This window comes from Sinocyclocheilus anshuiensis, unplaced genomic scaffold (genome assembly GCF_001515605.1).
Source record: "Sinocyclocheilus anshuiensis isolate Anshui unplaced genomic scaffold, SAMN03320099.WGS_v1.1 scaffold207, whole genome shotgun sequence".
Taxonomy (NCBI): Eukaryota; Metazoa; Chordata; class Actinopteri; order Cypriniformes; family Cyprinidae; genus Sinocyclocheilus; species Sinocyclocheilus anshuiensis.
In genome coordinates, this window is record NW_015551045.1 from 1,629,492 (window position 1) to 1,645,271 (window position 15,780).

At 34.8% G+C, this 15,780-nt stretch overlaps 1 protein-coding gene across 1 annotated transcript in view; it reads right to left on the bottom strand.

The window, feature by feature from the left end:
- The window catches only part of LOC107661763 (serine/threonine-protein kinase 10-like), a 51,669-nt gene that overhangs the window by 8,062 nt on the left and 27,827 nt on the right, over positions 1-15,780 (bottom strand). Inside the window, exons 8-14 of the mRNA XM_016451530.1 lie at positions 10,453-11,061; positions 7,846-7,967; positions 5,796-5,919; positions 4,298-4,477; positions 1,590-1,682; positions 1,371-1,500; positions 1,163-1,287 (exon numbers count right to left, since the gene is read on the bottom strand). Coding sequence (XP_016307016.1) covers positions 1,163-1,287; positions 1,371-1,500; positions 1,590-1,682; positions 4,298-4,477; positions 5,796-5,919; positions 7,846-7,967; positions 10,453-11,061 — 1,383 coding nt within the window. The remainder of the gene's footprint in view (positions 1-1,162; positions 1,288-1,370; positions 1,501-1,589; positions 1,683-4,297; positions 4,478-5,795; positions 5,920-7,845; positions 7,968-10,452; positions 11,062-15,780) is intronic.

Here is a 15,780-nt window from a genome sequence, read left to right on the forward strand (position 1 = left end):
TAAAATATTATTATGTTTTTTGATTATTATTTTATTACTATTTTTTTTTTTAACTGTTTGGTTTTTTTTCCAGTTGCAATTTTAGTGCTTTAACTTAAATGATATGTTTTTATATATTTTATTTCAGCTTTATTCCAATTATCAAAATGTTTTTAAGTGTTTTAATTCTATGTTTTAGCAAACAATAATAACCCTGCTGTACACAAGATCAATATTTAGCCACTAAACATTTTTAGCGCACACGGGTCAACGACGAAAAAGGGTTTAAGCATAAAAACAACAAGTGTAATACAGCTTTAAATTGTTGTTGTTTTTCCCAAAATAATTTAAAAAATTTCTGTTTAATTTAATTGCAATTTTGTTTTTCGGAGCAAAAATTAAATATCATACATGTTCCCCTGATTTACAGAAGAGAGCCACTAAAATGGCATTCAGTGTAACAATCTTGTCAGGCATATTTACAACAAAAATCAAGTTATGACATTAAAAAGACTAATCTTTCACCCCAAATACTAATCAGTTGTAATTTTACATTTTTTAAATGATCCTAGGTTTCGCACATTTGTCAGTAAGAATTTTTACTCATCTAAAACCCAATAAAATGTAATATGCTCCCTTATTCTTTTATACATTTTAATATGTACACATCAGAATAAGCATGTTGTTTGAATTTTTACATAACTATAAGTGTTACACTGAATGACAATATAACATTATTTCAACCAAATTTTGACATTTTATTCTCCAAAAACTAATTTGAAACCTTAAAAGTAGACACTTTACTTACATTTAATGTGCTTCCTATGGACATAAAATCACTTTTGTACATTTCTTTTGATGCGGACATCTTAATGTAAAAGTATTTATGAATAAAGACACAAACTTTGAATTAGTTTTTGTATTATATATTCATACTTGATTTGTGAATATATTCATTTCAATGACTATAAATAATCCTGAACATAGAATCTAAAAAAAAAAAAAGTTTAGAAATGACTATTCATTACTAATTTATATTACTTTACACGAGCTATTCATGCTTGGACAACAGTTTTTAACGTCAATGTTATCTGCATGCATCTGTCACTGTTGACAGATCTCTCAGACTGGCACCAGCAGCATCTGTGAGGAAAAGCAGTGAGAATGAAGGATGCTTCCAGACCTTCTCGTGTTTCTTGAGGAGCTGGTGTCTCTGCAGAAAGTACTGGTCCTTCAGCTGCTGTTTGAGGAGCTGGTGTCTCTCGTGCAAGCTCTTCTCTTCCAGGTCCCACACAGTGGCCTCTCGCTCTGACACACAACAGCAGCACTCGGCTTGTAAGCATGCAGTCTGAGTAAAAGGTAAGGATGCTCTGGTCTGAGTGCATTTATACCTCGGAGCAGGTTCTGTTTTACGATGAGACACTGGCGCTCCGTCTCGGAGATTTCCCGCTTGTTCTGAGCGATGATGCTCTTCAGAGTCGAGTCCAGAAAATCCCTCTGGTCTGCCAGGAACTTCTCTTCCTGCGCAGAGAAGAGTCAGGAACACACACACACACACACACTTCAGTTCAGTTTTAGTTGTGCGCTGCAGCTTTAAGACTTTCACTGACCTCGTCTGACTTCATCTGCTGGAAGTTGTTCATTTTGATCTTCATGCTTCCTTTCCTCTGACTCCTGGGCAGTTTCTCCACTTCTTGTTTGACCTGAGACCAAATAAATGAAGATAGAAATGTTTCAAACTGAACACAATTCTATGTTAACTACAAAGTGTTTGACGATTTAAAAATGTCACAGATGTTACTGCATTAGATAATCGATGAGACGTAACGGTTGGAATAAAGACTTTTCGATCTTTGAGACGCATTATAATGTTGAGTTTTGCATTCATTTAAATTATATTTAAGAAAATATTATGTGAGATGTCGGTGGCTCTTCAGCACACAACCTAGTCATAGTTTGTCCTTTATTAATATTTATACCACAGGGCCGCTGAATGCTTGAATCTGATTGGCTGATGAATGTTGGAAGGTGTGCAATTATTTTCTCCCGCTCTCTCTCCCTCGCAGACGCGCACACATACAGTACAAACACTTGCACACATAGAAACATTGTTAGTGCTACTCTCACGATTGTATCAGTAAAATAGCATTGCAACTTAAAAGCTACATGACAAGCGAGGCAACAACGGCGCTGTTCTTGAAGAAAATGTAGCTACTTAAAGTTTCACTATTAGTAGAGATGCTGCTGCCGAACACTTCTGAGAGACACACTGCATTGAATTATTAAAAAATAACGCACACCCGAGGTGTAATGGCCACTCCAAGGTATGCATTATTTTTCTAATAATTCAACGGCCTGTCATCAATTATTCCTTACATAAATTATGTCCTATAAAATTCCTATAAATCTAGTTTTTAGTTTTTATCAAAATCAAACATATTGCTTCTAGATGTTTACTCTTCTTAAAAAACAGTCAGTGCATTGATATCTCACATTTAGTTTTTTTTTTATTTGATCAAATTGAAAAAAAACAATTTTTGTGCTGTCAAACGATTAATCGCGATTAATCGCATCAAAAATAAAAGTGTTTGTTTACATAATATATGTGTGTGTGTGCTGTGTATATTTATTATACACACACATGCATGTATATATTTCAGGGGAAAAAAATATGTTTATATATTAAATATATTTATTTATAATATAAATTATATGAATATAAATATAGACATGTAAATACATGTAAATATTAAAAATATATATACATGCATGTGTTTGTATTTATATATACATAATAAATATACACAGCACACACACATATATTATGCAAACAAAAACTTTTATTTTGGATGCGATTAATCGCGATTAATCGTTCGACAGCACTACAAATTTTTTATAAATAATCTAAAAAAAAAAACTTTCTTAAACACTGATGCCAGGTTTCAACACTTTCAATGCCTTCACCGTTCACAAAAAAAGTCTTTATTGCCACTTTTTTTAATTTTAGATACAGTTCTAGAATATTATTTACACATTTAAATGTATTTCTCAATTCAATTCATTTCATTATTATAATATATAATATTTTTATTATTATTATGGAAAATGAATGTATTACTGACAGTGTTGGGTAAGTTACTCTAAAAAAGTAATTCATTACTATTTACTAATTACATCTTCAACAGTGTAATTAGATTACTGTACAAATCACTCTCTCCAAAAAGTATTTAATTACTTATTACGAATTACTTTCTAAATCCTAAATCAAAGTTAATGAATGATACAAGGATAGACATGAAACGGTTATTTCAAATAAATAATAGATAACTACATAAATTATTTCTACATAATACAACTACATGATAGTGAGTCTAATTCTCACTATTTACTAAAAATTAACTATGAACTTTTGCCTCAATATATTCCTAATTACTGCTTATTAATACTTAATTGGGTCGGATTAAGGATTTAGAATAAGGTCGTGCAGAATAAGTCGTTGATATGTGCTTTTTAAGAAATAATAAACAGTAGGGCTGCACGATGATGACAAAAATCATAATTGTCGATTATTCCCTTGAAATTGTAATTGCGATTATTAATTACGATTATCACAATTTACATTGAATGATGTTTATACCATTGTTTGATGCAACTGCATGCCGTACTTTTATATGAAAATAAACAAAGCTTTAGTGCTTTTCTATAGTATTAAGCCTCAAACGTCAAATATACATCAGATTGGTTTCTTCTTTAAATTATAAAAAAGTAAAAATATGAATGGTATTATAATGTTATACTAAAACTAAAACAATGGAAAAACCCTTAAGATAACATGTAGAAAGAAAAAAACGTATCTTAAGCGTGCATAATAACATAAATGGACTTTGAACGATTAATTACCGCTTTGAACGATTACGTAATTGTGGCATCCATAATTAGAAATTAGATTAATTGTGCATCCCTAATAAACAGCCAACGTCCCAGTAATATTCATGCTAAGTTAATAGTGAGAACTGGACACTAAAGTGTTAACAATATTCTTATTAGCTCACCAAAGTATTTAAAGTGAGAAGGGTAGATAAAAAGCATGCATTTTGATGTTAAATCCACTACTGTATTGTGTTTTATATAAATGTTCTACAGTCTATACACAGTATTAAGTTCAATTACATTGGGGGAAAAGTAACTAAATTACAGTAACTAATTACTTAGTAACTAGTTACACCCTGATAATAAATAGCATTAATTTATTGTTGGCAGTTTTGTGGCTGAGTAATGAGTGTAAAAGTGTAGTTTTTTTAATAACTCATGGTCTGACCTCTTTCTTGCGGTGCTTCATCTGATCCAGGAACTTGTTGTAGGCTTTCTCTTGCTCGGCGCGGATGCGTTTGCCCTCGTCTCGCAGTCGAACCGTGTGCTCCGTCTCCATTCTCTCGATGCTCTGCTTCTGCTGTTTCTCCAGCGTCTCCAGCTCGGTGTCGTAGTATTTCTTCTTGGCCTGTGAGCGATATATCAGCACTATTCATTGACGATTTATGTAAGTGTGTAATAAGTGACCCTGGAGCACAAAAGCAGTCTTAAGTCGCTGGGGTATATTTGTAGCAATATGCTAAGAACTTAATTTGGACAACTTTAAAGATGATTTTCTCAATATTTAGATTTTTTTGCACCCTCAGATTCCAGATTTTCAAATAGTTGTATCTCAGCCAAATATTGTCCTATCATAACAAACCATACATCAATGGAAAGCTTATTTATTCAGCTTTCAGATGATGTATACATCTCAATTTCGAGAAATAGACCCTTATGACTGGTTTTGTGCTCCAGGGTCACATATTATTCATATTTTAATATCGTCTCTTCTCCCAGAAATAATGTCCAAGAAAACACACTCTTTATTTAACTTCTTATATTAAGGCGAGACACTACAGACCAGTGCTTTTGTTTTTTTCCAGAACTGGGCATGTTATGTGCTACAATAACATGTCTTCATTTAGACTAGTGGAAAGAAAACAACCAAAAATACACATCATCTGTTTAGATTTCAATTAAAATAGATTTATTCTTATGCACTGAGCCAAAAGCACTTACATACACAAACTGTCCAGTTCTGTTCCTGTCTATATTAATAAAACATTCACCCAATTTATATAACATTTAATATTTATAGTGTATAATACGATTTATAGTGAATGGGTGCCGTCAGAATGAGAGTCCAAACAGCTGATAAAAACATCACAATAATCCACAAGTAAACACTTCAGTCCATCAGTTAACATCTGGAGAAGACGAAAGCTGAAACAAATCCAGCATTAAGACGTTTTTAACTTCAAACCATTGCTTCCAGCTAAATTACGAGTTCATAATCCATAATAATGCTAAAGTTGTAAAGTAAATAAAGTGCATCTGCTGTTGTCTCTCACAGCAAAATCCAGCCACATATGTGTTTAGAGCTGTTTAAACGCTGCTTGATCTGTGCAGATTTCTCTCCTGATTCAGACCAGAACACTTTTTCACTGGAGGAAGTGTTATTATGAATTATGGACTCATATTTGAGTTAAAAACATCTTACTGATGTATTTAAGATGTTAGCTGATGGACTGGAGTGCTGTGGATTATTGTGATGTTTTTATCAGACTCTCATTCTGACGGCACCCATTCACTGCAGATCATCCATTGCTGAGACACTGATGCAGTGCTACATTTCTCCAAATCTGATCAAGAAACAAACTCATCCTAATCTGGGATGGCCTGAGGGTGGTGTCTAGCCTTGATGGGAAGATATTTAATTTTGTCTAGAGACCGCTGGGACTCACATTCATCTCCTGGTCGAATCTGCGCTGCATCTGCTCCCGCTGCTCTTTCAGCTTCAGATTGAGCAAAGCCTGAGCGCGATGCTGCTCTTTCTGCAGCAGACGCAGATTTCGAAGCTCCTGACGCCTGCGTGTTTCAATGAACAAACACATGTGAGGAACCATTCATGACCTGTTACACAATAACCTGTAATCCCAAAATTGCATGACATTCTTTCTTCTGTCAAACATATATTTTGAAATGTTCATACAATGGAAGTCAATGTGGTTTAGTTACTTCTTTTGTGTTCTGCAGACAGCCGTACAGGTTTGGAACGACAGGACGGTGAGTAAATGTTGACAGAATTTTAATTTTTGGGCGACTGTCCCTTTAAGACGAACATTTGAAACAACACATATGTGAGCCTGGAGCACAAAAGCAGTGTTAAGTCGCTGGGGTATATTTGTAGCAATAGCCAACACTTAATTTTTGATTAGTAATATGCATTGCTAAGAACTTCATTTGGATTTTCTCAATATTTAGATTTTTTTGCACCCTCAGATTCCAGATTTTCAAATAGTTGTATCTGAGCCAAATATTGTTCTATCCTAACAAACCATGCATCAATGGAAAGATTATTTATTCATGATGTATAAATCTCAATGACCCTCATGACTGGTTTTGTGCTCCAGGGTCACATATGAAGTCTCCCGCAAACCAAAGAATGCTCAGAATGCAGCGACGCTCTGTTCTTCTACTGTCATGGCCCACAGACGGCAGAGGATTCATGGGAAAACACCCCCAACTCTTTCATTACATGACTTCACTGACAGCCAAGCACCAGAGGAATGTTCCACACAGATATTTTATGTGGGGCTGTCAAGAACACGGCCCAGTCATATTTCACCACAAAACCAAAAGAAAGAAAGACATTATATAAGTCTATATAGATGAATGTTATGAGTTATTTTTCTTTATGCAAATATAGTCTAATATAATTTATTTAAAAAATAATAATACATTAATAATGTAATGTATGCCATTGAAAAGTTTAGGATCGGTAAGATTTTTTAATGGGTTTTTTTTTTGGTTTTTTTTAAGTCTCTTTTGCTCATCAAGGCTGCATTTATTTGATCAAAAAAAAAAATAATAATAATAATATTGTGAAATATTTTTACAATTTAAAATTACATTTTGTATTTCAATATACCTTAAAATATAATTTATTTCTGTAATGTGTTTATTTCTATTTCTACTCCTACATATTCTAATATACACTACCATTCAAAAGTTTGAGGTCAGTAATTTTTTTCTTTTTGTTTGAAAGAAATTAACACTTTTAATCGGCAAGGATGTGTTAAATTGATTAAAGTGATACTAAAGACTTATATTCTTAGAAAATATTTATATTTTGAATAAATGCTGTTTTTTTTTACTTTTTATCCATCAAAGAATCCTCAAAAAGTATCACAGGTTCCAAAAAAAAAAAAAATCAGCTTTGCATCACAGGAATAAATTATGTTTAAAGTATATTAAAATAGAAAACGGTTATTTTAAATTGCAATAATATTTCACATTATTACAATTTTCTCTGTATTTTTAATCAAATAAATGCAGCCTTGATGAGCAAAAGAGACTTGTTTCGAAACATTAAAAATCTTACTGTGATCCCAAACATTTGAAAGGCAGTGTGTGTATATGACTCAAAAATATTTATCTTGATTTTAGGGTAAAATGCGACCTGGACGACGTGTTTTTTGTGAGACTGAGATGAAGCTGTGGATATAATATCACATGTGAGTTCACTATCACACCAGTAGATAGCAGAAGTGTTAGTGTGTGCTGGAAACACTTCACATTTAATCTGCTACCAGCAGCCGAGGTGTTTCACGAGAGTTCAGAAGATCTGATCTCTCTCCTCTGGCTCTACACAAAGCTTCCCTTGTGTATTTATGTCCCATTTGGAAAGGACAAGATCTCGGACCTGAGGACTGAAATAGTCTGTTTGCGCGGCCGAGATGCAAGATCAAGTGGAAAAATGCTGCTGAGTTTGATTAAAGAGAGTGGACTTGCCTGAGTAACCTCATTTCTTCATCTTTCTTCTCGTCATCAGTGAACATTTTGGAGGTGGTGACGCTGAGCTCCACACCGTCCACCAGGAACTTACGTGTGCGTTTCAGCGTCTTCTTGTTGTCCTGGTGGACAAATAAATGAGAGAAAAGTGGTAGTGAGGAGACAGACTGTAATGGGTGTGGTAGCAGGATTTTAGGGAACTGTGGAGCTAAAAAAAAATAAAATAAATACATGCAGAAGAAGGACTTGGTAGCAAATTATTAAACAAACCATTAAAATAAATGCATTATGCATTATGTTAACTGAAAACTTGAACACACTTCAGGTAGTTGCCAATGCAACAGTCCTATTTATTTTAACTTGATATACTAAAATTTACAAAGTAAAAAAAAAAAAGTTTAAATAAAAAAAAAATATATATACACTAATGTCAAAATTTTGAGATCAGTAAGTTTTATTTATTTATTTTTTTTTTCTCTTCAAGGTCACATTTATTTGATCAAAAAATACAATAACAGTAATACTGTCATTATTAGTCAAACAGTAATTTATTTAAATTTTTTTCAGCCTGTGATACTTTTTCAGGATTCTTTAATGAATAAAAAAAAGTTTAAAAGAACAGCATTTATTTAAAATAGAAATGTTTACTATCAATATACACTACCATTCAAAAGTTTGGGGTCAGTAAATTCTTTCTTTCTTTAAAAAAAATAAAAAATAATTATTTTATTTAGAAAGGATGTTATACTGATAGAAAAAAAGTGATATTAAAGTCTTATATTGTTAGAAAATATTTTTATTTAGAATAAATTATGTGCTTTTTAACTTTTTATTGTTCAAAGAATTCTGACAAAAAAAAAAAATAAAAAAATAAAAAAAATCACAGCTTCCAAAAAAATAAATAAATAAACAACAAAAAACTGTTCGCACCATTGGTAATAAATCAGCATATTAGAATGATTTCTGAAGATCATGTGACACTGAAGATTGGAGTAATGATGCTGAAAATACAGCTTTGATCACAGAAATAAATTATATTTCAAAGTATATTGAAATAGAAAACCGTTATTTTAAATTTTAATATTTTATAATTTTACAGGTTCTTTTCTGTATTTTTGATCAAATAAATGCACCCTTGATGAGCAAAAGAGACTTCTTTAAAAAAAATAAAAAAAATAATTACATTCCAAACTTTAGAAACATTAGTGTATACATATATATTAATATACATACATGCAAACATATACTAAAAATAGCACTGATTTATAGACCCAGAGGCATAATGAATGGTTGAACTGGAGCAAGAAAAAAGAAATGACGAAGCAAAACCATGCAAAGGGTGTGAACAGGAAGCAGTTCTGACAGGAAGTGCCAGCAGCTCATGAGCAGAACATTCTCAACAACAACAACAGAGAGAAAAAAATAAATCATATATAAACTGTGAATATTTAAAATTTGTCAAACACTCCCATCCTCTCTAAAAAGACACTGACAGCACAAGTTTGTCATTTGTATGCCGCACTCGTCCTGTGATGTGGTTTCAGCGCGACAAAGCCACAGTTTCCATGCAATGCCGTGTGCATGCATCAACGATTGCATTCTGACGCTGCAAGAGAACAAGAGAGAGCTCAGCGTCTGAATCATGCTGGAAATATGGCAGAAATGAGAAATGAGGCTGTTCTCTGCCGCCCTGAACAAAGAGCAGAACTCAACAATCATCACACAGAGACTGATGCACAATGAGCGTTTGGGAGAAATGCATGAAAAATCTGACGCCAGCTTCACAGACCAGCCGCTCGAAATATGCAACAAATCAATGACTTCATTTAAAGTAATGTTCCGGGTTCAAAACCAGTTTCTGAAGATTACAGTGGAGCAAAATACAAGTCCATGAGGGAAGGCAGTGCACTGGAATATGTTGATAATATATATATATAAAGAAGTCTCGTCTGCTCATCATTTGAATCAGCTGCATTTATTTGATCAAAAATATAGCAAAAAAAAATAAAAAAAAATGTAATAAATGCATATTTACAATTCAAGCACTTAAGTAAAATATGTATTATATAATAAAATAAATAACTAGAGAAGGCTGACTATAATCAGCTTGCTTCCATTTAGTGAGAAAACCTACTCTTCACCTGTATTAGAAAAAACACAGAGATCTGATCTGATCATCATCAGTCTGTCTGGAGTCACATGAAGAAACAGAACAAACTGAGACAGACTCAATCCAGAAGAACTGACGCTTCAAGAAACCTCCTGCAAAGCTCCTGAGAAACTCTGCTCAAGTGCACCGAGGGCAAAAGCTGCTTTAAACACAGAGGATGCTCACACCAAATGTTGATTTCATTTAGTTAACAGAAGTTCATTGATCAAGAAAATCTGTTTTTGACAGCATTCTCATTTTACAGCATTTCTGCACAAGTGCCTAAAACTTTTAACAGTACTGGAGCTTTGCAGGAGGTTTCTTGAAGCGTCAGTGAGACGTGTATATATAACAAACACACTACAGCAAAAGACCATTCTTTAGCTGGTGGAAATACTAGTGTTCTAATCATTTTGGCCAACACTGTAAATGAAAACATGCCTCAAACACAGACTCACCCATAAAGAGATGGTGCCCAAGTCTTTGTTGACAGACATATCACCGGACAGGTTCAAGCTGATGTCCATGTTCTCACTCGTCACATCAGAGTATCGTTTTGATAACCTTTCCACATCGTCTCCAGCCAGTGAGGACCTGTCGCTCATCCCAGACATGCGATTGCTCGGCTCTTTGGACTCGGTTCGGTTCAGAATGGCATGGCGAGGCATTTCCCTTGCGCCGTGAGCTTCCTCCTCCTCCGGTTTCTGTGAGGGTTGCTCCGTGGTTTCTGAGGACGATCCGGATGACTCTGAAGGTTCTGGTGTTCCCAGCAAATGCAGCTCTGGTTCTGAGCTCTCGACCGCCTTGGGGTCCTCCTCGGAGGTGGGTGTGCTTTTTCCATCCTCGATGCCGGAGTCCGAGCTGAAGGTCTTGCCTGACGCCTCGCTCTCAGGTTTGTCGTGATCCTCCTCTGGAAACCTGTCGCTGAGATCATCCTGCTCTTTCAAAGGGCTTTCGGTGGACACAGGGGTCCTGGGCTCCTCCTCGAGCTCCATTGGAGCTTCATTGTGGCGATGGTCCCCATATAAACTGGTCTCACTGGTTTCTGACGGGTCTTTGATGGGCGTCTAGAAAGAACACAGACAGAAAGCGGCTTGCATGACATAAAAGCCTGACAAATATATAGTTCAGTCATGAAACTCTAGATGGCACATTCTGACGGGGTGTTAACATAACTGATGATATTCAGAGAGTTAAACGACTTGGCACAAGCTGATTGGTTCATGCTGCATATGCAGCCAATGAACTTACTGCCTTGCATTTATATAGCTGGCTAGCATTCACTAGAGATTCCTGCAGCGCGCTTTCAGAGTTCTCTGAAACCCTCCACCTTCCCCAGCTCCACCTGTATAGATCTGCTACGGGTTATTTTATATGCTATTTGTGCGGCAGCAGCATGTCTTAAATACTCATGGCACCGTATCGCCGTATGCATTGGCAGTAGCAAGTTCTGTACTTGCTTGCAGCAGCAGCAATAATCTACAACTACAGCAATAACCAACAGCAGCAGCAGCAGCGTAGCAGATCTGTTCCGCCAAGACCAAATGCATTAACATTGTCATATCCATCACCATGCTAAAATGTTCCGAGAGTTGTCATGATTGAATTACATTCTTACAGTCAAAACCAAAATTTATTCAGACGTCTTCAACATTTCTCACACTATCACAGCTCAGAAAATGGTACTAAAATATGACAAGAACTCAGTTAAACTGTGTCAGAACAAATTCATCTTGATAATGTTAGATAACTTTGATAGAAAGGACTGTAATGAACAGCTGTCAGCTGTTAAATTTAAGCACACAATTAGATAACACCAATTTAGGTATTACCAAGCAATGCTTCATTTTGTTCAGTCTGGGGTGTAAAAAGGTCACATTAGCAATTAAACAAAAACATGCTCAGGTCAAAGTGTCTGAATAATTTTTGCTCCCAAATTTTACTGGAAGTCCACTGTATGAAGAATTTTTGGGTATTATACGTCACGGTTCACTTTATTTTGCTATCCTCACTTACATTTATGAACTATAGTTTCCTGCACCCACTAATAAAAAATATCAAAAATATATCTGGTCTGAATAATTTTTTGGTTTGACTGTATCTTCAAAATAACTACCAAATTTTGCTATAAGTTTGATCGCAACACATATAATCATTGCTGTTAATCGTGTTAATAGCGTCTGTTTGATTACATGACATTAACTAACTGCTTGATTTTCTGTGCATTTTCCGTGCATTTCTGCCATATGGACATCAACTTGAGATAAGCTATTACTAAATATAGTGCTGAAACTTTAATTTTCTGTAAAGTTGCTTTGCAACGATTTGCATCGTGAACAGCGCTATACAAATAAACTTGAATTGAATTATCGTGAAGTGCTGCATCTGTCAAACTTGAAGGCCAAGCTTCACAGGTTTACTATGGTTTGTCAGAGTAAACCGGCAATGCTAAGGTTGTGCCTGTACTAAAACTGACACATAGAGATGATGCACTGCTGTTAATAAAGACAGGCCAGATACTGTCAGTAAACTCATGCACAGCTGCAAGCCTTCACCCTTATAACTGTTTCCTTGCCAAAACGAGGAACCAATTGTCCTGTGCTTTATTTAACTCTAAAGAAATGTGGACGGCTTGTCTTTTGTTTCATTCTTTACATGAAGGCCAGATGAGAAGCGGAGGAGGAAGTGTATTAAGGGTTATTTCGGAGCATGCCATGTCAACACATTTACTGCAAACAGCCTCGAAGAGATCTTTAAATGGAGACGCTAATGTGAAAGCCCTGTTTCAGTCGGATTACATGAGCGGAAGTGACGTCACAATCACATTGTGCTATAATGGTACATCGAGGGAAACTGGAGGGCAGTGCTGCCAAGTCCTTGGTTTTACAGCGGGAATCGGGCTACTTTTGCACCGTTGCCGTGGGGTTTTTTTTTTGGTTGTGGATTAAAGGTGGGGTAAGCCACATTTCAGATTAATCGTGATTAATCGTTTGACGGCACAAACTTTTAGTTAATTTTTATTTAGTTTATTTTTATTTCAAAACGAATATTCATTGTTATTTAATTTATTTTTTATTTTTTATGATTTAATTAATTATTAGTTTTACATCAACTCACAATCCCCAATTTGGGAAACTCTGCTGTAGTGGAATATGATTAAAAAAAAATAAAAAATAGGTCATATTCATTGATGTCATGTGGTTTGGGCAGAAATGCCCATCCTTGACCTCTCAGATTGCTGTAACGAGGTGTTGCAAAAAGGTGGAAAATTTCCAGAAAATTTCAGAAACATTCCAGAAATTTTGGAAACTTTCCAGAAATTTACCAGAAATGTTCCACCCCTTTGCAACCCTAGTTTTAACAACATGTTATTTAACTTATAAATACACTTGCAATCAGCAGAATTGGCAGTTCATTACAAAAAAAAAAAAAGTTGTTCTTGAGAGAGTCTGGGGTTTAATTAGGAGAAGAGCAGGCACTCAGGTACTGAACTGTGAAAGCAGCAGTGTAATGGAGAGAAACGCTGCTCTCATCTATTATTCAGCTGAGTTGCACCTTGTTTAATTGAAGCGTCTCAGCTGCCAAGCGTATGTGAGGGCGAGTCAAGCGTTAAAAACATGCAGCCAGCAGTATATCAATTACCGCAACTACAGCCAATGCATCCCAATTCACATAGCATGCATTCTAAATTGCTTCCCAATTCATAGTTTGCAGAAAATAGCCTGGCCATGTTGCCTGGATAATTGTCTAACACTGACACTGTATAAAAGATGCCTTTGTGGAACATGCATATGATGCCCTTAAATGCATGTTAAAGTCTCGTGACCTCCACCTTGGTTTCAGTGATCAGCTTTAAACTACAGATCGGCCTATAAAGACTTTGACTTTGCAGTAAATGTTTGGCACTCAGGATCTAACAATGATATATGAACTTAGCACACAACTCTTCACAGAAAAGCATGCACCGCATATCAATGTCACCTTCAGCCCAACAAACACCTGTCTTCCAGGCTGCTTTGTACGCAGCAGAGCATTAAATGAATATGTAATATGAAACACCCAGAAGAGAGAGTGCTATCAGAACATGAGCTGAAGTGGCTGCTCTGCAGATGTCCAGAATTAACTTCTAGCACATGTGCCAATAGCAGCCAAACATTATTTATAGGAATTACAAATAATAATAAACAAACAAACAAATGGGTCAAAGTGGAGATGCCCCATTTTGGTATCGGCGTCAAAGTAAATTCACAAAAGTGATTTTATATATATATTAAATGCAATTTAAGTGTGTACTTTAATGATTCAAATAACTTTTGTGAAAATAAAATGTCAAAATACGGGTGAAATAATGTTCCATCGTTATTCAGCGGAACAGATATATTTATGCAAAAATAAAACAACATACTTATTTTGACCTCTCTCTCTCTCTCTCTCTCTCTCTATATATATATATATATATATATATATATATAAAAAGAAAAAGGGATCATACTAAATTTCAAAGATTTTGCTGACAAACGGGTAAAATCTATTGGTTTGAAGGACAGAGGCAAAGATTTAAAATGACAATCGATTAGTTTTTATCAGGGCTTTGCTGTGATTCCAAAATAAGCCTTTTAATGATGTCTTAGTGTTACATTGAATAACATTTTAGGGGGTGTCTTCTAAGAAAACATTTAAACTAGACACATTTTAACGTACAAAAAAAATATATATTAAAGCTGCCTTAAACTTTTTATTGTTTTGATGCATGAAACCCCCCCCACCCCTTCATCTCTGAACTATAGTGTAACATATAATAATATCAGCCACAAAACCAGTCATAAGCGTCAATTTGAATAAATTAGCTTTCCACTGATGTATGGTTTGTTATGATAGGACAATATTTGGCTGAGATACAACTATTTTAAAATATAGAATCTGAGGGTGCAAAAAAATCAAAATATAAAATATTGAGCCTTTAAAGTTGTCCAAATGAAGTTCTTAGCAATGCATATTACTAATCAAAAATTAAGTATTAAGTTATTTACGGTAGCTAATTTACAAAATATCTTCAAGGAACATGATCTTTACTTAATATCCTAATGATTTTTGACATAAAAGAAAAATCTATGGAAATGATCCCCACTGAAGGAAAAGCTGTTTTGTGGATTGTGACGTCATCTGTACCTTCTGGTCATCGTTCTAACAGTTTGATGTAAACTATCGTGTTGCTATTTCTAATAAAATTTCCGGAATTTCCGGCAGCCGGTTCAGGACTATTCTGGGCCGTTCTCGAACACAGCACATCTACTGTACATGATCTACATGATCTTGTAAACTCCTCAAGTGCTCAGTTCAGCAGAAAGGGGTGGAGGTGGAGAAATATCCTAAAGGAAGAATGCAAATTGCTGTAATTCCCTTCACGCAGCAGCACATGAAGCCTTTGGGGGTTTGCCGTGGCCCTTTCCTTCACATGCATTCATTTGCACATACTACTGTCTCAAAATGCCTTTGTGTTAAATTACACGAGAGCAGCGGTGATGTACAGTATATGGACACTAGGGCTGGGCGATATAGCTAAAAAATGTATCAACGACATAATGTTTCATATCGTTCGGTATTGATAATTATTGACATTTTTTTATAACCTTTTTAAAACAAAGAGCAATAGAATTTTTTTTTTGATTTAACCACTGTATTTTTAAATTAACCCAATTTATTGAGACAAACAACAAATAATTTTTTGTTTTAACAATCAAACACAAAATAAAATGTAAACAAATATCTCCTTTCTTATGTTTTAT